Below are 27,643 nucleotides of genomic sequence, written 5' to 3'. Positions count from 1 at the left end.
CAGAACTGGGCACAGCCCTCGAGGGGCCTCTCAGAGCCAGCCCAGAGGGACAATCCCTGCCCTGCTCCTGCTGGACACACAATTCCTCACCCAGCCCTGCTGCCAGTGGCCTCTTGCCCCCCTGGGCACCCCTGGGCTCGTGTCCAGCCCCTGGCACCAGCACCCCCAGGGCCTTTCCTGCTTGAGCAGCTCTCAGGACACTCTGTCCCAGCCTGTAGGGTTGGGATTGGCACAACCCCCAGCCTGGGTTGTGCTGACCCTACAGGAGGGCACAGATTTGCATTTCCCTGCCTGGGATCCATCCATGCTCTGCAGGGCTCTGTGGGGCAGCCAGAGAGAACCTGGAGAGGGAATTTGTTCTAGAGCAGGGCCAAGGCAAGGAACAGCCTCCTGCACATTCCCACACAGGATTAGGATTGTGCAGGGTTTTCTTAAGTCCTACTCAGATTTGGGATGAACACTTTACCTATTTCAGGTTTGTCCAGGAGGCTGATGAGGATCCGGAAGGGTTTGAGATAAGCCTGGTGCTGCTCCTCTGGGTCAGACTCTGGGGATTTCTGATGCAGAATCACAATCAAACTCTAGAAAAGGAAAACATCACAACGTTATCCATCAGGGACAGACTGTCCTCTTCATAAGTGCTGAAGTGTTTCTAAATTTTATTTTGTTTAGGACTGACTACAAATGAACTCCAATTTTTCATCCAGGGCAAACAAATCAATTTCATCTTCCCATCATCTCAAGGGCTGATCTTAACCAGAGAAACATTTTTAAATAATTCAGGTAGTTGAGCCAAGATACTTCCCTTTGGTTTCCTTGGATTCCATAAGCAGTCCAATATTGGGATAAATACAGCACAGAGGCTTTGAGATAGATGGAAATGTAACCACAAGGACAGAGAGGAAAGAACAAACCAATAACTGGGAATAATTCTGGACACAGTTTGAGCTAAAATTTCAAGGATCATGTATTTATCTGGAATATATCTGTATAAAATGAACACCTACCTCAACCAAAAGATCTTTAGAGTATTTTCCAAAGAAATAAACAGCATGGTCTTCAGAAGTGGTGGAGTCTGGAGCAAAAGTGCCACCTTTAATATCAGAACCTACAAGAAAACAGAGGCAGGAGGAGCTCAGAGAGCAGCACAGAGCACTGAGGGGTTTATATTGAATTTACACTGCATTTTTAATCTTTGGCATTTCAATAGCCCACAGGTCCCAGTTTGAGGGCATCCAGATGTTCAGCACAACACATAAATCAAAACTGAGGCCAAATACAGTGGGAATCACTATTTCTTCCAGAAAGATAAGGTTAAAATCTAACTTTTAGTCCTTTTAGTCCACTGAACTACTTTACAACAAGCTGTGGGAAGAATCAGAATTTATCAAATTCCCTGGGATTCAGAGAGAAATAAATTCACCTCTGAAGAGAAGCCCTGTTTACCAAATATTTAATTGTATTAAGGCACTTAATAAATGGCAAATAAACACCACTTTATCATCACTCATTAAAACCTAAAGAAGAGTATTTCAATTTTAAACACTGATTTTTTTTTTTTTTTTTGCTCTCAAGGATGCAGAACACTGAAAATCTCTGGATTTTGCACAGTACCTAGCAGCCATGCATACAATCTCCTGTTGAGGGACATGTCTCTCCTCAGCAGTGTCTGAGTGGCTGCTGACAGGATATAAACCAGATCAGCCCTTCTGAGCAGGATGGTGCTTTCCTTGCAGTCCTGGGGGTGAAAAGAAAGATTTTTCAGCTGTTGGTAAGCGCTGAAAGGAGTAAAATTGGTGATGGGCTGGGTTTTTGAACTGGGAATGTTTTGGGAAAAAAAGTAACAGCATCAGCAGGAAAATGGTTTGAGTGCTAAAAATGTCAAGAATTCACAGAGTGACCTTCAAGAGCATCGAGTCCAGCCCAGCCCCAACACCTCAGCTCAGCCCTGGCACCCAGCCCCACATCCAGGCTTTGTTAAACACACCCAGGGATGGTGACTGCACCACCTCCCCGGGCAGCCACTCCACAACTTTATCACCTTGCTGTAAAAAACTTTTCCCTGATACCTTTCTGTAAAAAACTTTTTCCTGATACCCAACCTGTGTTTCCCTTGGTGCAGCTCGAGGCTGTGTGCTCTGGTTCTGTCAGTTCCTGGAGAAGGAGCCCAAGCCCAGCTGGCCACAGCCACCTCTCAGGAGCTGTGAGAGTGCTGAGCTCAGCCCTGGGTCTCCTTTTCTCCAGGCTGAGCACCCCCAGCTCCCTCAGTGGTTCCTCACAGGGTTTGTGTTCCCAGCCCCTCTCCAGCCTCGCTGCCCCCTCTGGATGTGCTCCAGCCCCTCCATGACCTTTCCAAACTGAGGGGCCAGAGCTGGGCACAGCACTCGAGGTGTGCCCTCACCTGTGCCAGGTACAGGGGCAGAATGAGCTCCCTGCTCCTGCTGGCCACACCGCTCCTGATCCAGGCCAGGAGCCATTGGCCTCCTTGGCCACCAGGGCACTCTGCTGGCTCATGTTCTGGTGGCTGTCCAGTGCCCCCAGGTCCCTTTGTGCCTGGGCACTGCCCAGCCACACCATCCCCAGCCCAGAGCATTGCAGGGGATTATTGTGGGCAAAATGCAGGACTGGGCACTTGGACTTATTAAATCTCATCCCACTGGGCTCTGCCCATCCACCCAGCTGTTCCAGGTCCCTCTGCAGAGCCTCCCTACCCTCCAACTGATGACACAGCTCCCAGCTTAGTGTGGTCTGCAGATTCACTAAAGAAAGGCTCAACACCCTCATCCTTGTCGTCAATAAAAGAAACATGACAATCTCAAGGGATCTGAGAAAAGTGGGATCGTGGAGTCACAGCATGGGAGGGACCTTAAAGCCCACCCAGTGCCACCCCTGCCATGGCAGGGACACCTCCCACTGTGCCAGGCTGCTCCAGCCCCAGTGTCCAACCTGGCCTTGGGCACTGCCAGGGATCCAGGGGCAGCCCCAGCTGCTCTGGGAATTCCATCCCAGCCCCTGCCCACCCTGCCAGGGAACAATTCCCAATTCCCAATCTCCCATCCAGCCCTGCCCTCTGGCACTGGGAGCCATTCCCTGGCTCCTGTCCCTCCATCCCCTGGAAATTGTCTCTCTCCAGCTTTCCTGGGGCTCCTCCAGGCCCTGCAAGGCCACCCTGAGCTCACCCTGAAGTTTCTCTTCTCCTTAAGACTTAAAAACTCTTCCTCCATCCTAAACACTGCCTGTCCTACAGGGAGGTGAGGAAACAATAGGAACAAATTTTGTTTTAAGTAAGATTTTCTCCTCTGGTCTTTACCAGAAATAACTTCATGTGGACAATTCTACATTCTAAAATCCTACTTGAATAAACTTCATATGTTTTCCACATGAGCTGCTCAGGCCTGAATAGTTCAAGCACATCCCAAATATCCCCCAAAAGCCCGTGTGAAATCATTTCTTCAGCCTTGGAAGCTGTAAAGACTCTGAGAAGCAGCAGAGTCTGCTCCACTCCTCAAATTGATGGGGCAAAAGAAATCCCAAAATTCATGGATTTTGAAAGTTCAAAATTCAGCCTTTTGGCAGTAACAGAGGTGGGAGCTGGGCTGCTTGCACAGAACACACCTTCCATGGGAAAATCCCAAAATAATCCCCTTACCAAAGCTGTATAAAATGGGAAAAAGAACAGGATTGCTTCCAGAGTGTTCCTCTGCACAAGGACATTGGAATCCAGCACTGACACGCACAAAGACTTTATCTGGAAAAGGAAAACACAACATTTTATTTGATTTTGCTATCAAATAATCGCTGAAAGTAAAGAAAAAAAAAACGGGCTACCTATGAACAATATCTTGTTTAAATAAGAGGATAATTACAATTTAACTCCTACACCCAAAGTGAGTAAAACAAATTTTTGTGGCTATTAAAAGAATTGTTAATATTGGGTTTGTAAAAGTACAGAATGTACTCCCAGAGTTACAAGATGTAAAACCTCCAAAATTGCATATATTAGTCTAATTAGCCTTACACTTATTCCATCACTCAACACAAATTACTCCCGACAGAAGATTTCAGTTTTACTGGAAAAAATAAAAAGACACAAAATTTCACAACAGCAAACACTTTGGGAACTGCACACTAAACATTGAAACCAGAAAAGCTGCTCCTCAAATTAAATGGATGGAGCAATTTCAGAGCATGGACTTTTCAGTCTCAAGATATTTTTAATTGCTTGGCATCCAAATTTAATCTAGAGAAGGCTGGGATTATGAGGCTGTTTTAGGTTACAAGATGTGGCTGGGGTTGTGTTCTGTCTCCATCTGTCAGAGCTGGGGCAGTTCTCTGCTGTTCCCTGGGCAGTTTTTTCTTTATCTCTCCCACAGCCAATCCTCCCTCCAGGAGATCTCTTCTGTTCATGGGCCAGTAATTATTAATTATCTTCTGTTCATGGGCCATTAATTATTAATTATCTCCTGTTCATGGCCAGTGAGTGTCCCTGCATGGCTGAGAAAATTCCATCATCCCATGGGGAGATGCTCCGCCCAGGGGAGGAGCCAAGCATTCCTACCTGGATACAATCTGAGGCTTTGGGACACCACAGCAGCCTTTGCCCACTGCATTCCCAGAGGAGCAGCTTTCTGCCCCACTGCATTCCCAGAGGAGCAGCTTTCTGCCCCACTGCATTCCCAGAGGAGCAGCTTTCTGCCCCACTGCATTCCCAGAGGAGCAGCTTTCTGCCCCACTGCGTTCCCAGAGGAGCAGCTTTCTGCCCCACTGCATTCCCAGAGGAGCAGCTTTCTGCCCCACTGCATTCCCAGAGGGAGCCCAGGCCCATCTCCAGCAGCCCTGGAGCTCCAGAGGAAAACTCCAGCCTTGTCCAGGATCCTGCTCCAGCAGAAGCACAGCTGGCACTGCAGGAGGGCTGAGCCCCCATGGAATGGCATTGCTGCCACACCCTGACCCACAGGCTGCCAGGGCCTGCTCTGACACTGGCACTGGCTTTATTTTTTTTTTTTTTTTTTGTATTATTGCATTTGTATTTTAATTTTCCTAGTAAAGAGCTGTTATTCCTACTCCCAAATCTTTACCTGAGAGCCCCTTAATTTCAAAATTATAATAAATCAGAGGAGGGGGTTTGCATTTTCCATGTCAGGGGAGGCTCCTGCCTTCCTTAGCAGACACCTGGCTTTTCAAACCAAGACAGGGGTGTAAAATGAACTTACTGTGAGTTTATAATCAGTGCCCAGCATGAATTTCTGCTGTTTGCCAGAGAGTTCCCTGTTGATGTGGCTGACAACGAAGAGGGAAGCAGGGAGCCTGATGGAGGGGCTGCCCAGGACACTGCCCCAGAGAGCTCCATAAAACACCTCCTGGCCCATCAGCAGGGACAGCTTCACCAGCAGAGCATCTGTTCTGTACAAAGCCAGAGAAAACACCCCTTTATTAGCTGATTTTATACCACAGAAATGGAATTATATAGAGCTGATACAATTTATTCAATGTTGTGCAGCTTTGTGTTGTCAGTATTTCCCTTTATCACAGAATCTTGGGAAGGTTTGGGTTGGAATGGACCCAAAAATCATCTAATTCCACCCCCATTTGTCTATCCCAGGTGGTGATGGATGAATCTCATTGTACAAAAAAATCAAACTCACTCAATTCTTTATCACTGAAACCAAGTCTCTGTTCACACACTGGAAAATTCTCCAGGAAATATCGGCAAATATTTAGCTCTGACCAAACAACTGCAGCACCTGTGATTGCAGAATGTTTATTGTCAGAGGTGTGAAGAGCTAAATTGGAAGTCATTTAAGCAGATGTTAAAATCTGAAACGCAATTTTGTCAGTCTGGGAGCTGGAGGTTATCCTAAAAATTCCTACTTTCAAACCAACAGAGTTAATTTTTAAGGCACTGGATGAAGAAAAACAAGAGATGTGGAGTCCTCTGGATCCCTGGCAGTGCCCAAGGCCAGGTTGGACACTGGGGCTGGAGCAGCCTGGCACAGTGGGAGGTGTCCCTGCCATGGCAGGGGTGGCACTGGGTGAGATTTAAGGTCCCTTCCAACCCAAACCATTCCATGATTCCATGAGATAAAACAACAAATTGCACACAGGACACCCTGAAATAAATTCCAGACTATCCCACTGAAAATCCTGTGGCTGGAGCACAGTCCCTGCTCTGGAACACTTTGGTATTTTACCATAAAGGAGGAATTAAAACCTCCCAAGATTGAGAAAAGAGGAAAATCCCAGCTCAGAAGAGGAAACACCCTCCCAATGTGATGTTTTTTTTTTCCATTTCTTTATTTAAAAAATCCCTCAAAGCAGTTTTCCTTTTCCATTTTCCATGTGAGTGCACAAATTCAGGGAAATTTGGAGCTGGAAATGGTGTCTAGGCTGAAGCACAACCTCAGCACTTTGTTCACTTTCAGGAACAGCAGGAGATGGATTAATTTTAGTCCTCAATATTGAAGGTTCTGAAAACACTCAGTGGAGAGCCCCTTATGAAAAAGAATTGAAAATTAACCTAACATACCTTCTGACAAGATATTTTTAACACAGGATCATTGCAATGAGTAAACAAAAGAAAAACTCCCTCTGTAAACTGGTATTTCATAAAAAACCCAGTTAAATTAATTTTTACATAAATATTTCCCAAGATTTATGAAATATACGTCAGATCCTGTTTGTTCAAAGAGGAAAATGATGCCATCAAAAATAGGGCAAAAAGGTGTAAAACCAGAGGTCAGATATTGGAATTTCACTTGCAACTCCCATTAACTCCCTGCTCCGTATTTTTGTCAGATTATAGAGAAATTTTGGAAAGAATTCAGCTGCTCTCTCATGTTACAGAATTCAAATAGAATTTATCTCCAGAGCAGTGGTTTGGGGAGTCAGGTGAATTATTTAGGAGTCAGAGGAGCTTTAAGAAATTTTTTATTCTTTTCTCTCAGCATTTCTATTTTTAAGCCTCCTTTTCCTCTTCTCTTTTTTTTTTAATCCTCCTTTTCATCTTCTCCTCCTGGGATGAAAATAGAGAGGAAAGGTTTTTTTTATTTCAGCATTTTTCCAGGTCCCACCATTCACCCCCCTTTAGAAACTCTTTTATTTATAGAAATATGACAGAAATTTCTTGAGAATTCCCTAGAAAATCAAAATATTGGATATTGCTTCAATGAATATGGAATAATTAATGTTACCTGTCATAAATTTCTGATCCTTCTTCCAAGCCAGGCAGCAGCCCAATTACAAAGGCCTGGAGACCAGGCAGGAGAGATTTTTGGAGAGGGAGAAAATATTTCTCATACAAGCCAAGGAGAACAGGTCTCACTGACATTGCTGCATTTGCCAGCAGAGGGAACAAACCAGAGCTTTGAATCCAAAAGAAAGACAAAATGAGAGTTAATTTTCATAGATTGAGATGGTTATGCCTTAAAAAGAAAAAAAAAAAAAAATTAAATGACCTGTACAAAAATCAATCCTTGGTGAGCTGTTTTTGTGCCTTAGAAAAAAAAAAATTCAAATTACCTGTACAAGAATAAATCCTTGGCAAGCCATTTTGTGCCAATGATTTTAAAGATTATTTCATAGGTTTCTAAAGCCTTTAAGTGCACCCCACTGGGCAGGGCTGGGTGCAAGCACTGGGATAATCTTTTACTGATGATCAACCTTCTGGGCAGCAGAGAATATTTCAAGTTACTCTGCAGAGCCTGGAGGAGAAAGGAGAGGAGAAGAAATAGTTATAATGTGAAATATAAAATATTATAGATATAATATAAATAGCTGTTTATTAAAGGTTGAGGAGAATATTGGGAAGAGTTTGAACTCCTAACTGCATTTTGTTACAGCAGGACTCTGCAGCTGAGTTCTCATTTGGGATCAGCCATGGAAAATTTGGAAAAGCCTGGTGTGAGTCTGCTTAGAGGAGGGAAAAGGGAGTCAAGGAACAGGATTGGGACAGGGCATCCCATTATCCCAGATTATCCCATCTCCAGGGGAAAAGGGAGGTGACCAGAAGAGCATCTCAGCTTTTAGGGAATAAAGGAAGAATTCAAGATTTCTCTTTCCTTATAAAGTCTCCCTTCATGGATGGAATCGTGGAGTGGGTTGGAAGGGAACTTAAAGAGCTTCTTGTTCCAACACCTTCCACTGTCCCAGGGTGCTCCAAGCCCTGCCCAACCTGGCTTTGGGCACTTCCAGGGATGAGGAGCTCACAGCTTCCCTGGAAAACCTGTGCCAGGCCTCCCCTCCCTCACAGGGAACAATTTTTCCCCAATATCTGAAACAAAAAAAACCAAACCTTCCAACCAAAGCAGAGATGATGAAATGGGATAAACCCTCGGATCTGGAATTCTCTGTGGCTGCATTCACTGAGCTGGAAAACTCACTGCATTCATGCACAAGCAAAAGATGTTTAGGACAGGAAATACTGAAATAAGATTTGATGATGGGCAAGGTTTTAGGAAAAAAACCTTCTTGGGAAAGGTAACTCCTTTCCTTGAGCCACCAGAGCATTTCAGCAGGGAAATAAATCAGTTTTCACTTCAAGTCAGAGACAATCAAATAGAAAATTTGGAAGTCAAGGGCACTTCAGGCTATGCTCAATGGGCAAACACAAACAGATGTGTGGGAGTTCTGGATGCTGAAAATTTGGGCTTTCTGTGCTGCCAGGCACTGACCCCCAGGAGAACACTGCATTGACCTGAGGCCCTGGAGAAGCTTCCAAAATTCAATAATAAAACTGAGATTATAGGTGTGGAGTTAGAATAGAAGTGTGTGATAGCACAGGGTGGGAAACTCAGAGTTGAAGGGTTTGGAATGCAGGAATGGATAGAAAGCAAGGTGGAGGTTTTAGGGTGGAGGCTGCTCCTTCTTCTTCACCTCCTTCTCCATGGCTTTGGGTGGTTTTGTGCAATTGGATCAAAAAGTCCCCATGGCGGGCACGGGTGGTTGGGTATTGGGTTAAAAGTGAAAATAATTGAGGTGTCATTTCTGAATTGCACAGTTTATCCTTAAAAATCTTGTAGAGAGAAATACATCACCATTTTTTTACCTTGTTAGAGTAAAATACTGCAGAACTCAGGGTTTGTGAGACTGTGACACAGATAAGAAATAATAAACATCTAATCCTGAACATGAATTGTGGTCTCAAGTGCCTTCAATCCTGACCTCAAAAGAGGTAGAAAACGAAGCTGAAAACCAGCAGAGATGTTCCAGAGCACGTGGGCATTTGGGATGTTTTCAGGATCAGGCAAATTCTTGTCTCTTCCCAAAATCATGGTTTTAGCCTATGGAATTATTTTCAACTTGAGGTTCTCCTGTTTTGCTTGGAAAAGCAGCAGAAAGTGGAATAAACCTAAAGCAGGTGACTTTTCCCTGAGCACTCCTCAGCAGGAAGGGGAGGAAATAAAATCCTTTTAGTGAGAGCAGCTGGCAGGAAATTTACCCAGGAGAAAAAAAAAAAAAAAGCTTGGGAGTTTATAACAACAGCAAACAGAAATGCCAGCCCATCCTGGCAGACACACAGATGTCACTTAGAGCCACTTCATTTCCCTCCTCCTCCCCCCCAGCACGGGCAGAGCTGCATTTAATGGATGATAAAAACCAGAATCCAAAAAGAAAACCATTATTTCACGTATTTGTGGAGTTGCTTTTTTTATTCCTTTTATATTTGGGCCTTTTACTCATGTGGTACATGAGGAATATTATTTCAACATTAGAATCCTTAGGAGTTGTAAGAATTGTGAAGATTTCTGGAAAGCTGGACTTTGGAACTTTCTATTTATATTGCTTGGCATGTATTTGCCCACACCCTCTCTGTATATTTAGAGATATAAAAGGAGTTAATTACAAAAAGCAGGCCAGTGATAAATTGTGATAATTCACCTGTGAGCAGTTTTGGAAAGGAATTTGAGATGGGATTTTTGAGTTGGTTTTGATGATGTGGGGTTTTTTTAAATTTTTTTACATAGGTAAGAAGGGTGAGTTTGGTTTACATTGTTCCAGTATGGTTTAGAAGGTTTAAAGATTTTTAGTTATAAGACTTTTTAAAGAGTTATTGACTAATAAAACACTGTTAATAAGGATATTTATGTTTTTGACTTAATTTTTAAGTATTTTGTTTTATGGACTCATACTCTAGTGTGTTTTCTTAGTTAATTATGTTATAACACATAAACTCACAGTATTGTATTTTAAATTCTTTGTTTATTTTGTAGTTATTTTTTCTATATTTTAAACTTTAAAACTCTAAACTTTTTTTTTTAAAACGTGTTTTTGTTTTAAATTATAAATTTACAATTTTCCCTTTTAACACCGAAGTTTGGAAGCCTTTTCCAAGGTTTCAGATTAAATCTTGTGTTTAATTCTAAGTTTTGGTTTACAGGCTCAAAATTCTGAGAGTTTTTTGTATTTTGGATTCTAACAGCAAATATTTTCCCTCTCAGTGTTTAGAATGAACAAATACCATCTTAATATTCCAACAGTTTGAATTTTAAAAAATGGGAATATTCACTGTTTATTCTACAGAGCATCAGCTCCACCACAGCAATAATGGCACCTCAGCTTTGGCTCCAACATTTCCTCAGGTTTTGAAGGAAATAAGAACTCCCTTCTGCAGACATCAGGGATAATGATATTTAATGATAAACTGAATATTTAGAATCATGGAATGGCTTGGAAGGAAACTTAAAGATCATCCAGGGATGGGCAGTGACACCTTCCACTATCCCAGGGTGCTCCAAACCCCATCCAAAATCCCTTTGGACACTTCCAGGGATCCCCAGCTTCTCTGGGCACCCTCCCAGCCAGGAATTCCTTCCCAATATCCCATTTTATTAAAAATTCTCACTTGTCCCTGATAACTGGCACACCAAAAGAGATCATACACTGAATTTGATGAAAATTGTGATAGCCAGTGTGGTGGTTTTAGTTTGAAACTCGGAGGAAATAGTAATTTTGTGTAGTGGTTTTGGTTTGTTAATTGAAGATTTCTTTAATTTGATGATTTATTGGTTTGATGTACTGAAGAGTGTGGTATGTTTTGGTGCTGGTTAATTACCCATGTACTAATTTTTTGTTGTGAGGTAGGAAGATAGGATTAGGAGAAAGGTAAAGTAGGTTTAAAACTTTAAAAGGGAATAAAGAAAATTTTATTAATAGTAACTAAAAGAAAAAAAAAGTAGTAAGAATTAAAATAAACCTTTTAGAACACTTCTGTTTCTCCTACAATCTTTCTTTTTTCACTGATAATGTAAAGAAACAAAATTTAAAATTTTCAGTTCGTTTACTACTTTAAAATAGTCTTTCTTTAGTTTACTTAGGGAGAGAAGTTTTTCTTGTTAATGTTATGGAGACTTCTCAACAAGAGGAAAAAAAACAGTTCACTTGTGGGTCTTAATTAATTAAGGATTACTGTCATGATTGGAACAAAGAAAAGAGAGCTGTGTTGTTTCTATTTTTCCCTTGGGTGGCCAGAGCTGAGGGTCCTGTTGGGCTTTCTCATTGGCATGTTGGCTGAGTGAGCAGGCAAGTGCCACCTCTGTGCCCGCGGTGACCCTCGGTGACCCTCGGTGACACTGGCACTGCCAGGCACGCAGCACTGCAAAGCCAAGCAGCAACAGCCTCCTTATTGCTTGCCCATGCCTTGGTGCTGGATAATTCCCTTCTTCTGACCCAGAGATGGGGCACCTGAGAGGTGTTTTTTAAAAACTTTTATTCCATTTTCAGTCTCATGTGAAGGGTGAGACAATACAGATGTTATAATTCACACCATCACAATCAGAAGCCAATTATTTCCTAATTACAATACACAATATTGTGTTTTAATTACACTCTAAGTGTTTCTTGGCCTGTCAGCTTTTGCCACACCATGCTGTAAATGCCTCAAAGCCAATTATCTAAAATTACCCCTCCTGGGTCCCACTGCAGGGCATCTTTCATTCTAGTAAGAATATAAATGGGCAGGTGGATGAAACAGGCAGGAAATATGGATGTCAGTGTTTTAAAGAGGTTTCAGCTTCATTTTTCAGTGAGAAATCACTGTCATACTTTGATAAAAAAGCTGCTGGGGAGGAGGGAGGTTTAAACTTAAAAATGAAGCTTAAACTTTTAAACTTAAAAATAGCTGCTGGTTCAGTACAGGTGGGTTTGTCAATGAAACAGGTGCTTTTAACATTATTTTTATATCCAAAATGCCTGTCACTGTATTCAGAGTATAAACCGTATTGTATTGTAATACGTATTCAGAGTATTTATAAAAATAAATAATTCTGTTTCTCCAAAGGATCCAGTCTTATTTGCAAACTTTGAAACTGGGATTTCTCTCTCAGCAATGTCTGTCCTATTCCATGGCATTTCTAAGTCAGCATTTCTTGTCTCAAGGTTTGCACACTGTGTGAGCCTTCTGCCAGGCTTGGAGAATTCCCTACAAATCCATTCCCAACACATGGCTGCCAAGACTTTGAAGGGATGAGCTGCCTCAACCTTTCCTCACACTCAGAATCCATCCACGCAAGCATCCACAAGCTGAGGGAGCAAGTAAAGGAATTAAATTTGAGAACTCAAATTGGATCCATGAACTTTTCAGACAGTGGGGGTTGACAGGATGGGTTTTCACTCTTGTTAAAGGAATTTTTTGGGTTGTAATAATTGTTTTTATCGTTTTACTCGTGTCTGCAGGGAAGTCTTCACAGTAAGAAAAAACAGGGGAGTTGTGGAATCCTTTGGAACCTTCAGGGAAATCGCCCTGGAAGAATAAACCACAGAGCCTCCACCTGGGCTGAAAGAGAACACTTCCCCATGGAGCCTTGCAACACCATGATCCCTCCCAGTTCCTTTCCCCACATCTCCCAAATCCTCCTGCTTTCTCCTTTCCCTGTTCCCTCACTGCCCGTGGTATCCCTGGCCAGCCCCAACTTCCCTGTAGGGCAATGCCCTTTGTGCCATCCCATATTTAACCCTGTGCACACCCCATTGTTTGTCCTTTGTCCCTGATTTCCCTTGGGATTGCTGGAATAAACCTCGCTGGAGCTGACCCTGCAGAAGGCCTTTCTGCCATGGTGAGGGTGGTGTGTGTTGCTGCTACACCTAAAACCACAGCAGCAGCAAAACTTCACCAAAAACTTCACCAAAAAAACCAGCAGTGTGTGGTTTTTGCTTCGCCTGAATTCCTCCCCAGGAATTCCACAGGAGATGCTTATTGGGAATTAGGCAGCAGCACCCACCATCCAAACCCCACGCTGCTACCCCTGATCTCCAGCAGATCCAAGGATTTCAAACCCCATTCCAACATTTTAGAAGGTCGTGGTTTATCCCAAGAGCCCTCCCTGCTGCTTTGCTGGAAGGTTCAGGTTCTTCCCAGCTTGCCCAGAATTGCAGCTCCAAGGATTTTAAAAGGTTTGAAAGGCATTCATTAGCAGAGGGATCTCAAAGTGTTCCCTGAAATAAGAGTGAGGTGGTAAGAGATTTTTAAATGATAATAGATCATAATTATATATTATATATATAATTTTTATATATTACACATATATAATATATAAAATATATATAATATATATAATTATATATATAATTTATTATATAAAATAATATCTCCTCCAGCTGACAGGTAAAGTTGAGGACTTGGATTTTTAAATATCCTGAGCTTCCACAAAAGAAAAAAGAACAAAGAATCAGGAGCCAGGAATGCTGGAATGATGACTTTGGCCAGTAGAGGTGAATAAACTCCAGATCCCATCCCACACCTTTTTTTTTTTCCAAACATGAACACCTGAGGGTGCTCAGAATTTCTCTGAAATTGGGCTAAAAAATACAGAATTGCCTACAGAAGGGAAACTTGCTATATTTTGCACCTGTGCCTTAAAATTAAACCACAAGCATAGAAGAATATTTGCATTTCCTCAATTCCTGGTTTAATTCCTTCTGCACTAGAAATCCGTTCAAAATAATGATAAAAACTCCATGCAAATCAAGTAAATATTTTTATTTCTATCACTAGAAAGGCAGCATCAATTTCTAAGATAATTTTCAATTAGGAAATACCTAATAATATAATTCAGAATTCCTGGTAATATATAATAATATAATACATAATTCTTGTTTAAACAACAGTGGTTGTGAGGAGAGGGGGAGAAGAAGAACCTGTGATTCTATTTTCCACTGATTCATTTTCCAAGGAAAAAAACTAATTCCAAACAGAGCTCCAGCTTCTATAGAAATACCACGAACAGAATTAATTTGGAAATAGGAGAATTAATTTTAAAATTGGTTGTAAGGAAAGCAGGGGCTGGAATTGCATTTAAAAAGGGGAGAAAAGATGAATAAAATATCCCAAATCCTGCATTTGTCCATTGGGTTTGGGGGAAAATTCTGGGCTTTGTTTTCCTCTCCCCTCCAAACACACAAAGGATTTGGGGGAGATCGGGTTCAAGAAAAGCCTTCAGGAGCAAAAAATCCCAGATGGATTTTCTGTTGGAAGTTGGATTTTGAAAAAAAATCGCTTTGAAATTGCAGAGTAAAGGTTAAAACTTGGATTTACAGAGTTGTGTTCTGTCCAAGGATAAAAAATTTAGATAATAAATATATAAAAAATAATTAATACATTAATATTAAAATTTTTGTATATAAATTTAAATAAATTTTATCTACATAAAAACTTATTTATAATTATATAAAAATTAATATTAAAAATTTATCCAAGCATGAAGAGCCGTTTGAAAGTTTGCAATCTATATAATAAATATATTTAAATAATTTATAATTTAATATTAAATAATTAATATATAAACAATATAAAGATATAAATTTAAATATTTACATATAAAATAATTTATAATATATAAAAATTATAATATAAAAATTTTTATCCAAGGGAAAAACGCAGTTGCAAAGTTTGAAATTTATATGATAAATATATAAAATAATTTATAATTTATATCTAGAAAAAAGTAAATAATTTTTATATATATATATAAATATTCATAGAATAAATATAGACATTTTTATCCAAGGATAGAAAGCAGTTGCAAAGTTTGAAACTTATATAATAAATATATAAAAATAATTTATAATTTATAATTTATATATATATAAATTCATAGAATAAATATAGAAATTTTTATCCAAGGTTAAAAAGCAGTTTGAACGTTTGAAATTTAAATAATAAATATATAAAAATAATTTATAATTTATATCTAGAAAAATTTAAATAATTTATATATATATTAAAATTAATAGAATATAGAAATTTTTATCCAAGGATAAAAAGCAGTTTGAACATTTGAAATTTATATAATAAATATAAAAAATAATTTATAATTTATATCTAGAAAAATTTAAATACTTTAAATATATATATATATAAATTAATAGAATAAATATAGACATTTTTATCCAAGGATAAAAAGCAGTTTGAACGTTTGAAATTTATATAATAAATATATAAAAATAATAATTTATAGCTAGAAAAATTTAAATAATTTTTAAATATAAAAATAAATATATTTTAATATATATTAAAATTAATAGAATAAATACAGAGATTTTTATCCAAGGATAAAAAGCAGTTTGAACATTTGAAATTTATATAATAAATATAAAAAATAATTTATAATTTATATCTAGAAAAATTTAAATAATTTAAATATATATATATATATATAAATTAATAGAATAAATATAGACATTTTTATCCAAGGATAAAAAGCAGTTTGAACGTTTAAAATTTATATAATAAATATAAAAAATAATTTATAATTTATATCTAGAAAAATTTAAATAATTTAAATATATATATATAAATTAATAGAATAAATATAGACATTTTTATCCAAGGATAAAAAGCAGTTTGAACGTTTGAAATTTATATAATAAATATAAAAAATAATTTATAATTTATATCTAAAAAAATTTAAATAATTTAAATATATATATATATATATATAAATTAATAGAATAAATATATAAATTTTTATCCAAGGATAAAAAGCAGTTTGAACGTTTGAAATTTATATAATAAATATAAAAAATAATTTATAATTTATATCTAAAAAATTTTAAATAATTTATATATATAAATTATTTAAATTTTTTAGATATAAATTATAAATTATATATATATTATATATATTATATATATACTATATATATACTATATATATATATAAATATAAATAAATAAATATATAAATTCATGGAATAAATATAGAAGTTGCCAGCTGTTAGAGGTGTGGTGTTATCTTCTCTTAACTGGGCAGTTTTCCTTATCTCTTCCACAACCAATCCTCTCTCAGGGGAGACATCAGCTGATAATGGGCTATTGAATGAGTTGGGGAAGATGAAATAGGAAAGCCTTATAACTATGATTGCCTGGCAAAAGATTTGGAAAATACAGAAACTGTAAGCGAGACTGAAATGAGAACAAGCTTGGAGACACCAAACCTGAGTTGCTGAACAACTAGAAAACAAAGTACAGCCAGCTGAAGGCAACCCCCCCTTTGATTAAACAATGCCCTCCACCTACAGACAGCTCCAAGGGGCAGAGGGAATGTTCTGTCTCACCCCAAATGTTCATCCCACACCTGTAACCTTCCCCTGAAGCATCAGGTACCTGCAATCCCACTGGCCCAAGTCTTACTCCGTGCCCACTTGGAAGCCCCCTGATAAGGGGTGCCCGGGGGACTGGACACTCACTCTCTGTATATCTCTGTCTCATCTCTCTCACTCTCTAGATAGCTCTCTCTTATCTTTCTATACATCTATATCTCTCATCTCTCTCTCTATCATCTCTCTATCTCTCTCATTTCTCTCTGTTCTCTCTCTCTCTTTATCTCTCATCTCTCTCTATTCTCTATCATCTCTCTATCTCTCATTTCTCTCCATCTCTATCTCTCATCTCTCTCTATTCTCTCTCTCTCATCTCTCTCTATTCTCTCTATCTCTCATCTCTCTATTCTCTAATCTCTCTCTATTCTCTCTCTCATCTCTCTCTATTCTCTCATCTCTCTCTATTCTCTCTCTATTCTCTCTCTCATCTCTCTCTATTCTCTCTCATCTCTCTCTATTCTCTCTCTATTCTCTCTCTCATCTCTCTCTATTCTCTCTCTCATCTCTCTCTATTCTCTCATCTCTCATCTCTATTCTCTCATCTCTCTCTATCTCTCATCTCTCTCTATTCTCTCATCTCTCATCTCTCTCTGTTCTCTCTATCTCTCATCTCTCTCTGTTCTCTCATCTCTCTCTGTTCTCTCATCTCTCTCTGTTCTCTCATCTCTCTCTGTTCTCTCATCTCTCTCTGTTCTCTCATCTCTCATCTCTCTCTGTTCTCTCTCATCTCTCTCTGTTCTCTCTATCTCTCATCTCTCTCTGTTCTCTCTATCTCTCATCTCTCTCTGTTCTCTCTCATCTCTCTCTGTTCTCTCTATCTCTCTCTGTTCTCTCTATCTCTCATCTCTCTCTGTTCTCTCTCATCTCTCTCTGTTCTCTCTATCTCTCATCTCTCTCTGTTCTCTCTATCTCTCATCTCTCTCTGTTCTCTCTCATCTCTCTCTGTTCTCTCTCATCTCTCATCTCTCTCTGTTCTCTCTCATCTCTCTCTGTTCTCTCTCATCTCTCTCTGTTCTCTCTCATCTCTCATCTCTATTCTCTCATCTCTCATCTCTATTCTCTCATCTCTCATCTCTATTCTCTCATCTCTCTCTATTCTCTCATCTCTCTATTCTCTCTATCTCTCTATTCTCTCATCTCTATTCTCTCATCTCTCATCTCTCTCTATTATCTCATCTCTCTCTATTCTCTCATCTCTCTCTATTCTCTCTGTTCTCTCTATCTCTCATCTCTCTCTATCTCTCTCTCTATCTCTCTCTCTCTCTATCTCTCTCTCTCTAGCTATCTCTATCTCTCCCTGTCCCCGCTCCTTGGGGACAAGCTGCAGCTGGCAGCTCCAAGCAGGGCCCCACACCCGCTCCCTTTGCAATAAGCCGCATATTCCAAGACCTGACCGCAGAGATCTCTCGTCTCCATCCATCCCGACCATCCAGGAGTCCTGCGCTCCCTACAGAATGTCACTGCACGGCTGGTAAGGACTGCAACATCCCACTGGGAGATGCTCTGCCCAGAGGGAGGAGCCAAGATTCCTACCTGGATACAATCTGGAGTTTCTGGAACACCAGCACAGCTTTTCCTGCACTGGATTCCCCAGAGGAAGAGCTGCCTCTTCCATTGCAGGAGAACAACACCCTTTCCTACAGGATCACTGCTCCAACAGAACCACACCTGTGGCAGCACATTCTTCTCTCTCTCAGGATTTTCCATAGAGCAGCACAGAGAGAAGAAAGAGAAAACAATTTCTATTCCTGCTCCTTGTTTTCCCCATGTGGAATGTGTTTGGAGAATTGTTTCCCTGGGGTGATTGCTTGGTTGGATTCTGGTGAGGATTGTTTGAGCCTGGTGGCCAATCCAACCCACCTGTGGCTGGGCTCTCAGAGAGGGGCACCAGTTGTGGGTTAGATTTGGGAGTGAGAAAAGTAGGTTTGTAGTTTTAGTATCTCCTTTAAATAGTATATTAATGTGTTATAGCAGAGTTATAATAAAGAAATCATCACACATCAGCATTTCTTCCCACCGGGTTCATCTGCATTTACAATACACACCTGCCACTCCAGGATTCTATATGAATTCTATATAAATTCTATGAAATTCTAAAAATTCTAAAATTCAATTTAAAATTTAAAATTCTAAAATTTAATATAATTCTAAAAAATTTTATTTATATAAAAATTCCATGAATTTTTACATATAAATTTTTTACATTTTTCTCTATATAAGTTATTTTAATCAATTTATTATATAAATCTCAAACTTTCAAACTGGACTTGGACTGCTGCCAACACCCTGACTCTGTGTTGTGTTCTGACTCTGTCAGTGTTGATTTGGTTCACTGCATTGTTTATTTTATCTTTTTATTTTCTTCCCTATTAAAGAGCTGTTCTTCCTGCTCCCATATTTTTGCCTGAGAGCCCCTCTTAATTTCAAATTTATAACAATTTGGAGGGAAGGGGTCTACATTTTTTTTTTTTTTTCCATTTCAAGGGAGGCTCCTGCTTTCCTTAGCAGACACCTGATTTTCCAAACCGAGACAGAATTCTGTGCAGGGCCTCACCACCACAAATTTCAGGGATTTTTTTTAAAACCACTCCTTTCCTTATTTCCTTACAAAACCAAAATCCAATATTTTCTACTCCTCAGTTCTTCATTTTGCCACTTCCCTACTTCTTGCCTACACCAGAGTTGATGTTTATGCAAAACACATCCCTATAATCTGAATAACAAACCCTAATGCAAATTATACATTTGGATTTTCCTAACTGCAGCATATTTTTCTCCTCTTAATTGCCTGAAATTCCCCACACATGAACATTTTATATATATTTGCTATTTGTTTATACTCTGAATACAGTGACAGGCATTTTGGATATAAAAATAATGTTAAAAGCACCTGTTTCATTGACAACCCACCTGAACTGAACCAGCAGCTATTTTTAAGTTTAAAAGTTTAAGCTTCATTTTTAAGTTTAAACATCCCTCCACCCCAGCAGCTTTTTTATCAAAGTATGACAGTGATTTCTCACTGAAAAATAAAGCTGAAACCTCTTTAAAACACTGACATCCATATTTCCTGCCTGGTTCATCCACCTGCCCATTTATATTCTTATTAGAATATAATATGCATAATTTTATTATAGTAGAATATATCTCTATAAATATGATATTTACATATTATAAATACTTATATTTATATAATATATACATATATTTATATGAAAATTATACTTCTAGAAATATTTATATAAATATTAGACCATTATATTTCTATTATATAATATAATTTATAATATATTGTATATATATTATATTATATACTATATATTTATAATATATTGTAAATATCAACTATAATATAAATATTATTATATTTATATTAGAATATTTTAATTCTTTATATAATATTTATATATTTGTATTTGTCCATTTATATTCTTATCAGAAATATTACTTTCCACTGGTTCTCATTTCCCACAATGCTCTATTACACCAACATTATTCAAAATAACCTCCCAAGATCTTTCCTTTATAGGTTTGGGGTGTAAAATAAATGAGCAAATTCTGCCAATTCTCTCATGCTCACACGTGGTACCTGCAGTTTTTTTAACTCTGAAGGGGAGATTCATCTCTCCTGACCTCAGAAACCCAAAAATCAGCTCAAAAAAAGGGGTAAAACTGCAGCAACTCCTCAGGCTCCCCATAAACCCCACGAGGAACACACACAATGTTAGGACAACATTCCTCTGACCTACTTTAAGCAAGAGATGAGTCACAAAACAAAAAAAATGAACCCCTTTATTGCTCTGCCTGCCTCAAAGCAATTCAAGGTGAAGCTGTCTGTGCTGGATTATTGTCAAGTCACATTAAACTCATCTCCCTTAAATGATAAAATGAAATTTCTGCACAAACTGAGCATTCAGATGTTGCTTCCCTGGTTCTACAAGTCACCAGGAAATATTATTTGAAGCTGTAGAAGCAACAGAGGAACTCAGAACCAAGCTCCAGTTTATCCTGAGTAGAATCATTGAGGTTGGAAGAGATTTTAAGATCAAGGAGCAACAGAGAAGTAGCAGAGTTGTTTCTCTTCACCAAGCTCCATTTTTTACCTCATTTTTAAGGGATATTTTAAGGGAGCCTTCCTTCTCTCCTTTGCTACCTCTGACACCAATTCTGTTGGAAAACACCAAAATATTCTTCTAGGATAGTTTAAATATGCTTGGGTTTAGGTCAATCCCTGCTGCATCACTGATACAGAAAAGAAATCACAGCTCTGGAACAAAATATTTTACATTTCTGAAGGACACCTGCTTCTTGCTTTTTCCAGACCTTGGGATTACCTGGAGGGTGATGCCACTGAGCTTTATGAAAATAAGAGAGTGTTTGTGTCTCAACAGTGCCTGCAGGAGAAAAAGTCCCCAAAAATATTACACCCATGTGGTGTAATGCTGATTTCACACTGCTCTGGAAAAGAACTTCTGAACTTCTTGACTTCTTGTGTTTTGTGCTTGCCTTTCTCAGCATTTTCATGGGTGACTGATCTCAGTTATCCCTGCACACAAGTGACCCCCAGGATCTTTACTACAGCCACGTGTAGTTTGTAAAAACAGTTTTATCACTGATCTCCTTCCTGCTCATCCACCTCCACCACTGAGGTTTCCTGCCAGAAGCACCCTGATAAAACTCAACAATAATAATTAAATTTGAGGCTGTCAGAGACCAAGGAATCCCAGGAGTTCAGGGAATGGTTACTTGCTGGAATCTGAAATACAAAAAAACTCAGAAATTTGGGCCTGGAAGCCAAAGCTGAGAATTAAACCCAGGATTTGAACTGAGAACTTGGAAAAGGCTCCTAAACTGAGGTGCTAGAAGTGAGAACATAAATTTATAGTTTAAAGCAGAGAAGGGTTAAGCAAAGTAAAAGAAAGTTTAAAGTTTTAAAGTTTAAGATATATAAAAAATAAAATTAACTACAAAAGTAAACAAAGAAATTAAAATGCAGCACTGTAGGTTTGTATGTCATAACATAATTAGCTAAGAAAGCTCACAATGTAGTCCATAAGATGAAATACTTAAAGATTGAGTCAAAACCATAAATATCCTTATTAACAGTGTTTTATTAGTTAATAACTCCTTTAAAAAGTCTTATAACTGAGCATCTTGTGACCTTCTAAACCCTACTGGAACAATGTGAGCCAAACTCACCCTTCCTACCTGTGTATAAAATAAAATAAAAAAAATTAACCACATCATCAAAAACAACTAAAAAATCCCATCTCTAACTCATTCAAAACTCCTTTAAAAATCCCCATAAATCCTCCAACAATCCCCATAGTTACTGACATCTTATTTTCCTTCCCCTGCCACATCCCCCCTGGTTTTCAGACAGCAGACAGGGATGAACACTGGGGATGATTTGCTTCACCAATTCTTAAGCTCCTAAAAAGATTAAATCCATAAAACCCCACAGCAGATGGGCTCTGGATCAGCAGATTCCTTTGGTTTCTGCTCTGCTGCCACAGATTTTGGCAATTCTGTACCTGAATAAGAGCTCAGGTAGGTGCTCAGTGTTCATCTAGGTCAAGACAAAAGATCAAAGCCTTCCTCTCACTCTAATTATTTCATATTTTCCCTTTGGAGAAAAAGCATTTTGAAGGCCTCTGGCTCTTGATGAGAGCCAGAATCATGATGAAAAACTGCAGGTAGAAATGTGAAACTCTTGTTCCAAACCAATATTTCTGACTCTCTCCATGGTCATACAAAAACCACCAAATTTCCCCAAATCCGAGGGGAGGGCACAGCCAAGGAAATGTGACCTTTAAATAAAAGCTTTGACTCAGAAAATATTCTAAAACTTGTCATTTCCTCTTTTCTAGAAAAGCTTTTTAGCTGCTTTAGAGTGAGGGTTTCTTTGATGCAAAAATTAAATTAATTAAATTAAATTAACTTAGCAGCATAAGGACAGCAAATACCATTTGCAGGAAAGCTCTTTTATATATATGTGAAAAATGCACCAGAATTTCTCACATTTATATAAAAAAACTACTGACTTAGCTCCTTCCATTCTTTTTCTTGAGTGAATTTTCAATTTTTTCAAGTGCTGGAAGTGCCAGGAAAGTTCCCACCAATACAAATATCATAAAGAAATTACAAAAATTCCCCTCTGTACCTTATTGAGCTTGCCAAGGGAAGAGATGAGATCTGCCCATTCACTGGATGATTCAAAGTTCCTCAGAGCTTTCTCAATTGCTGAAGAATAATTCCTGTATCTGTAATCCCCAAGTAAATCCTGCTCTTCTGGATCCATCTTGGCAGCTCATAGCAAGGTGGAGCCTCTTGGAAAACTCAAACATGCAAAGAGTTACAAAAATCACCCAAATTTCAGTTCTGCCAAAGCTGAGATAATAAATATGGAGAAGCGCTGCCAGAACAATAAAATTTCAACACCAAGTTAAAAATAATTCCCAAAATAATTTTGACTCCCCACTGCTTCTCCCAACAGATTTTCAGTCACTCTTTCCTATTTCTGGAAGGTGTTTTTCCCTATATAACAAAGGGGAGGATCCCAAAATCTCCCTCCAAGGAGCTGGGGAGCTGGGAATTGCCTTCAGAACTCATTCCCTGCGCTGTGCTGTGTCACCTGGAGCATGGAATGGGGAATATTCCCTGTGCAAACACAGCCTCCCAGGGGAATCCTGCTCCAGGGCTCTCAGCCCTCAGCAGAAGGAGCTCTCAGCTCCACTTGGCAGCAGCACGTGCTCAAGTGCAAGTCCAAGGTGTTGTGCCAAAATGCCAAGCCACGCATTATAATCTTCCTGTATTTCAACAAAACAGGAATATGATATAATATAAAACCAAAAAAAAAAAATTTTTATATTTAAAATATATTTTTTATATTTAAAGATCAGCTGTTCAGACTTGATTTTCCTGTGTTTTGCAAGGTATTTAGGTTAAAAATTCAAATATACCTGGTTTAGAACAATGGAATCCAAGCATGGTTGGATTTTACCTACTTAAAAAAATCCTTCCTTCTCTCCTTTGCTACCTCTGACATCAGCTCTGTTGGAAAACATGAAAATATTCTTCTAGAATAGTTTAAATATGCTTGGGTTTAGGTCAATCCCTGCTGCATCACTGATAGAGAAAAGAAATCACAGCTCTGGAACAAAATATTTTACATTTTTGAAGGACATCTGCATTCAGTCTCCTGCTGTTAGGGCACAAAAATAAACCCAAGCCATCCTCCACGTCCTTTAAAACATTAAATATGTTGTAATAAACAACTTAAACTCCATCAATAGAAGGGATTTGCTAAGAAACTCTCAAAACCAGAAAAATGCTGGATAAAATGAACAACCAGAAAGGATTTTAAGTGCAGGTTGAAGCCACCTTTGCACTCCCCTGAGCAGGATTGAGGCATTGCCAAAAAAAGCATTCCGGGCCAGCCAAGCCACATCCACCTCCATGGAAAAATAAAATTATCACACAATGTCATCAGGGTTGGTTTGTTGGTTTGTTTAGCTACAAAGAGGGTTTAATTTTGTCTTTATCAGGATGTTTGCAGTGCTGCTCACAGCAGAGAGAGTGAAATCAGGGAATAACATTTCATTCATCTGGGATCCAGCTCTGCTTGTTCCAAAAAAAAAAAAAAGTCAATCCTCCTATAAAACCCAACAAAGTGGAAAAGCTGCAAGATACGGTCAGCAAAAATTAGAAGTAATCTGATACAAACACTGGGCAAGGACTGGAACTCTATTTCCCTCAGCTCATCTAGAGATTTTAATCCTGGGATTGTTTCTGCTCCTGAGGACAAGGCAGGAGCTGGAAGTTTTTCCAGCAGCTCGCTGCAAAGTCAGGGCTGCTGCCACTTGCATGGAGAAGAGATTTGTCTGGGTCACTCAGAATCAGGCAGCTGCTTTGCTGACAGGACACATCAGCTCTTAAAATCATCTGGATTTTTTTTGCAGTGAAAAGACAGGTAAAGGGTTGATCTCCACCCAGGAAAGCAGGGATGGAAGTGATGGTTTAGTGTGGATTGATATTCCTGCACCTCAGCTTCCAGATGTCAGCAAGGCTGGATAAAATCCAATAATCGAAATAAGGCAAATAGATAATGTTTGTGCTTGGGCACAACGGCAGGAAAATAAGTAATAACATAAAATAATTTAAAACCCATACAAAACCCACTTGCCAGCGACCTTTAGGCACGTAACCCAAATCCCAGGTCACAAACCCCGATGTAAATAACCACTCATCACCTCCCACCACTGATGCCAGGCTCCTTTCAGCAGTCAGGACGAGGAGCGATGGCCATAAATTAAACCAGGAAATTCCACCTCAGCCCGAGTTAGAGCTTCTCCCCATGGAGGTGGCGGAGCGCTGGGAGAACCACGGAACACGCTGGGCTGGGGAAGATCCATCGGGATCACCCAGAGCCTCCCACGATCCCCATCCCTGGCAGCGCTGTCCGAACGCTGCCGGGAATTCGCCGGGAATGGCCGGAGCCGCTCCCAACCCGGCTGTGTCACCTGCTCCAGGTGAGGCAGGGCTGGGCTGGGCTGGGCGATCCCCTTCCAACCCCGGGATCCCGGCATTCCGGCCTGGAGCAGCGCTGCCCCTCAGCCGGGTCCCCTCCCGTCCCTTCCCCGCCACCGCCTACCTGCGCAGGGCCCCCGCAGCTCCCGGGGCCGGCGGCGACGTGTGGGGAACCGGGCGGCGGCGGGGCGGGAGCGGCTCCCGCAGTCCCTATGGAAACGCGCCCTACGGAGAGCCGGCCCTATGGAAGCCCGGCCTAGGGAAACGCGCCCTATGGAGAGCCGGCCCTATGGAAGCCCGGCCTATGGAAGCCCGGCCCTATGGAAATGTGCCCCATGGAAGCCCAGCCCTATGGAAGCCCGGCCCTATGGAAATGTGCCCCATGGAAGCCCAGCCCTATGGAAGCCCGGCCTATGGAAGCCCAGCCCTATGGAATGCCGCCGCCCCCGCCCGCGCCGCCAGGCCCTCAGCGGGGCCGCACCACCGAGCCCCGTGCGGGGAGCGTCGAGGCATCGCGGTGCGGGAGGGCTCCAGCTGCGCCTATAAGCCGAGGGCGCCGGCGATGTCGCCCGCTGTCGTCGTCACGCGCTGTCGCTGTCACCTTTCTCCCGGTGTCAGCCTCTGTCGCGTCGCGCCACAGCCCGCAGCGCGTCACCTGCCTCCCCCCCCCTGCGGGGAGATGGTACAACCCGGCGGACGGGCCGGGGCGCTGAGCGCCCTCTGGCGACGCCGGTGGGAACGGCGGCTCCGCACCGGGAAAGCCCCGGGATGCACCGGGAGAGCCCCGGGATGCACAGGGAGAGCTCCGGGATGCACTGGGAGAGCCCCGGGATGCACAGGGAAAGTCCCGGGATGCACCGGGAGAGCTCCGGGAAACACCGGGAGAGCCCCGGGATGCAGCGGGAGAGCCACGGGATGCACCGGGAGAGCTCCGGGATGCACCGTGAGAGCCCCGGGATGCACCGGGAGAGCCCCGGGATGCACCGTGAGAGCTCCGGGATGCAGCGGGAGAGCCACGGGATGCACCGGGAGAGCTCCGGGATGCACCGTGAGAGCCCCGGGATGCACCGGGAGAGCCCCGGGATGCACCGTGAGAGCTCCGGGATGCAGCGGGAGAGCCCCGGGATGCACCGGGAGAGCTCCGGGATGCACCGTGAGAGCCCCGGGATGCACAGGGAAAGTCCCGGGATGCAGCGGGAGAGCTCCGGGAAACACCGGGAGAGCCCCGGGATGCAGCGGGAGAGCCCCGGGATGCACCGGGAGAGCCCCGGGATGCACCGGGAGAGCCCCGGGATGCTCGGGGATGTGACAAACGCTGTTACTCACTATTTAATATTTGAATCAAAGTTTACTAAGGGATAAGATGCAGCGCCGGGCGCGGGGCTATTTGCCAGCAGCGCGCCTGGAATTAAAGCACGTTCTCCATTTACTGTCACACTACAGGGGGCACATGCATATTCATGAGAGCTCATACATATTCAAACATTCCCTTGAGTACCGATGCTCTTTTTGCTCTTTTTGTTTTAACTTTTGACTTGTCTTCATGCCGTCTCGTAGATTAAACGAATATATTTTATTTCTTCTTGCGGCTCCATGCTGTTGTATTTTCACTCCCTGATAACGAGGCTCAATAAATTCTTATTTTTTTCAGCGCTCTGCTTTCTCTTACCTTGCCTTTCAGAGAAAAGAGTCCCCGAATCTGGGAAGTCACCCAATTATTTTTTTACACCTTTTAATAATACTACAATATTATTTTGCACCTTTTTCTGAGTTAGTGATATGAAAAAGCATTTCAACATTTCACAGTCTCTATTATGCTACGGTCTAAAGTAGTATATATTACACTGCTATGTGGATTGAGGAAAAAAAAAGCATTTTGGGGAAATTTTTATGGTTTTTATGAGAGGTCAGATGTCGCATTTATAGAGAGTGATTGTGCTGGAGGAATTTTAGTCCTGTGACAGCAAACCAAAGGAACAAACCAACCAAACAAAATCAAAATCAAATCAAAATACCCATGGGAAGTAAAATACAGGATCGTGCCCCAAAAGGATTCATAGAGTGTGGAAACATTATTGAACCTCAGTTTTTCTTCCCCTTCCCCTTTTTTTCTTCCCTCTTTCCCATGTCTCTTTTTTTTTTTTTTTTTGTTTTGTTTTGGTTTTTTTTTAACACGCAGACAGAAAATCCTGGCTGCTCAAAGCAACTGGGAAAAAAAAAAAAATCAAGGGAAATGCATTAATTCAGTTATTCAAGGTGAGAGAGGAGGAACTGTTCAGATTTGGATGATACTGTTTCAGTAGCAAGTTACATTAAGTATTAAATAACACATTAAACATGAAGTTACAATACATTAAGTACAATAAATATATTAAGTGGCACATTAATGTACTGTTTTCCTTTCTTGGCACCACCTGCCTCTCCCCTTCCTGGCCAGATTTTAGGAATTTAACCTTTCCAAACTGCAGCACCACCAGTTTAGAAATTTCAATTTCTAAATTTTAGAATTATTGTTGGAAAT

The 27,643-nt window shown here is 40.6% G+C and overlaps 1 protein-coding gene across 1 annotated transcript in view; it reads right to left on the bottom strand.

Annotated features, from left to right (window-relative positions):
• DOP1B (DOP1 leucine zipper like protein B) overlaps positions 1-25,573 on the bottom strand; it is a 53,363-nt gene extending 27,790 nt beyond the window's left edge. The window contains exons 1-9 of the mRNA XM_053934083.1: positions 25,247-25,573; positions 22,757-22,931; positions 7,519-7,700; positions 7,191-7,361; positions 5,214-5,403; positions 3,650-3,748; positions 1,615-1,738; positions 1,008-1,108; positions 467-581 (exon numbers count right to left, since the gene is read on the bottom strand). Coding sequence (XP_053790058.1) covers positions 467-581; positions 1,008-1,108; positions 1,615-1,738; positions 3,650-3,748; positions 5,214-5,403; positions 7,191-7,361; positions 7,519-7,700; positions 22,757-22,894 — 1,120 coding nt within the window. The 5' untranslated portion in view covers positions 22,895-22,931; positions 25,247-25,573. The remainder of the gene's footprint in view (positions 1-466; positions 582-1,007; positions 1,109-1,614; positions 1,739-3,649; positions 3,749-5,213; positions 5,404-7,190; positions 7,362-7,518; positions 7,701-22,756; positions 22,932-25,246) is intronic.
• Between the last annotated feature and the right edge of the window lie 2,070 nt (positions 25,574-27,643).

Source organism: Vidua chalybeata, chromosome 2 (genome assembly GCF_026979565.1).
Source record: "Vidua chalybeata isolate OUT-0048 chromosome 2, bVidCha1 merged haplotype, whole genome shotgun sequence".
NCBI classification, from domain to species: domain Eukaryota; kingdom Metazoa; phylum Chordata; class Aves; order Passeriformes; family Viduidae; genus Vidua; species Vidua chalybeata.
This window is presented reverse-complemented; position numbering and strand designations above follow the sequence as displayed.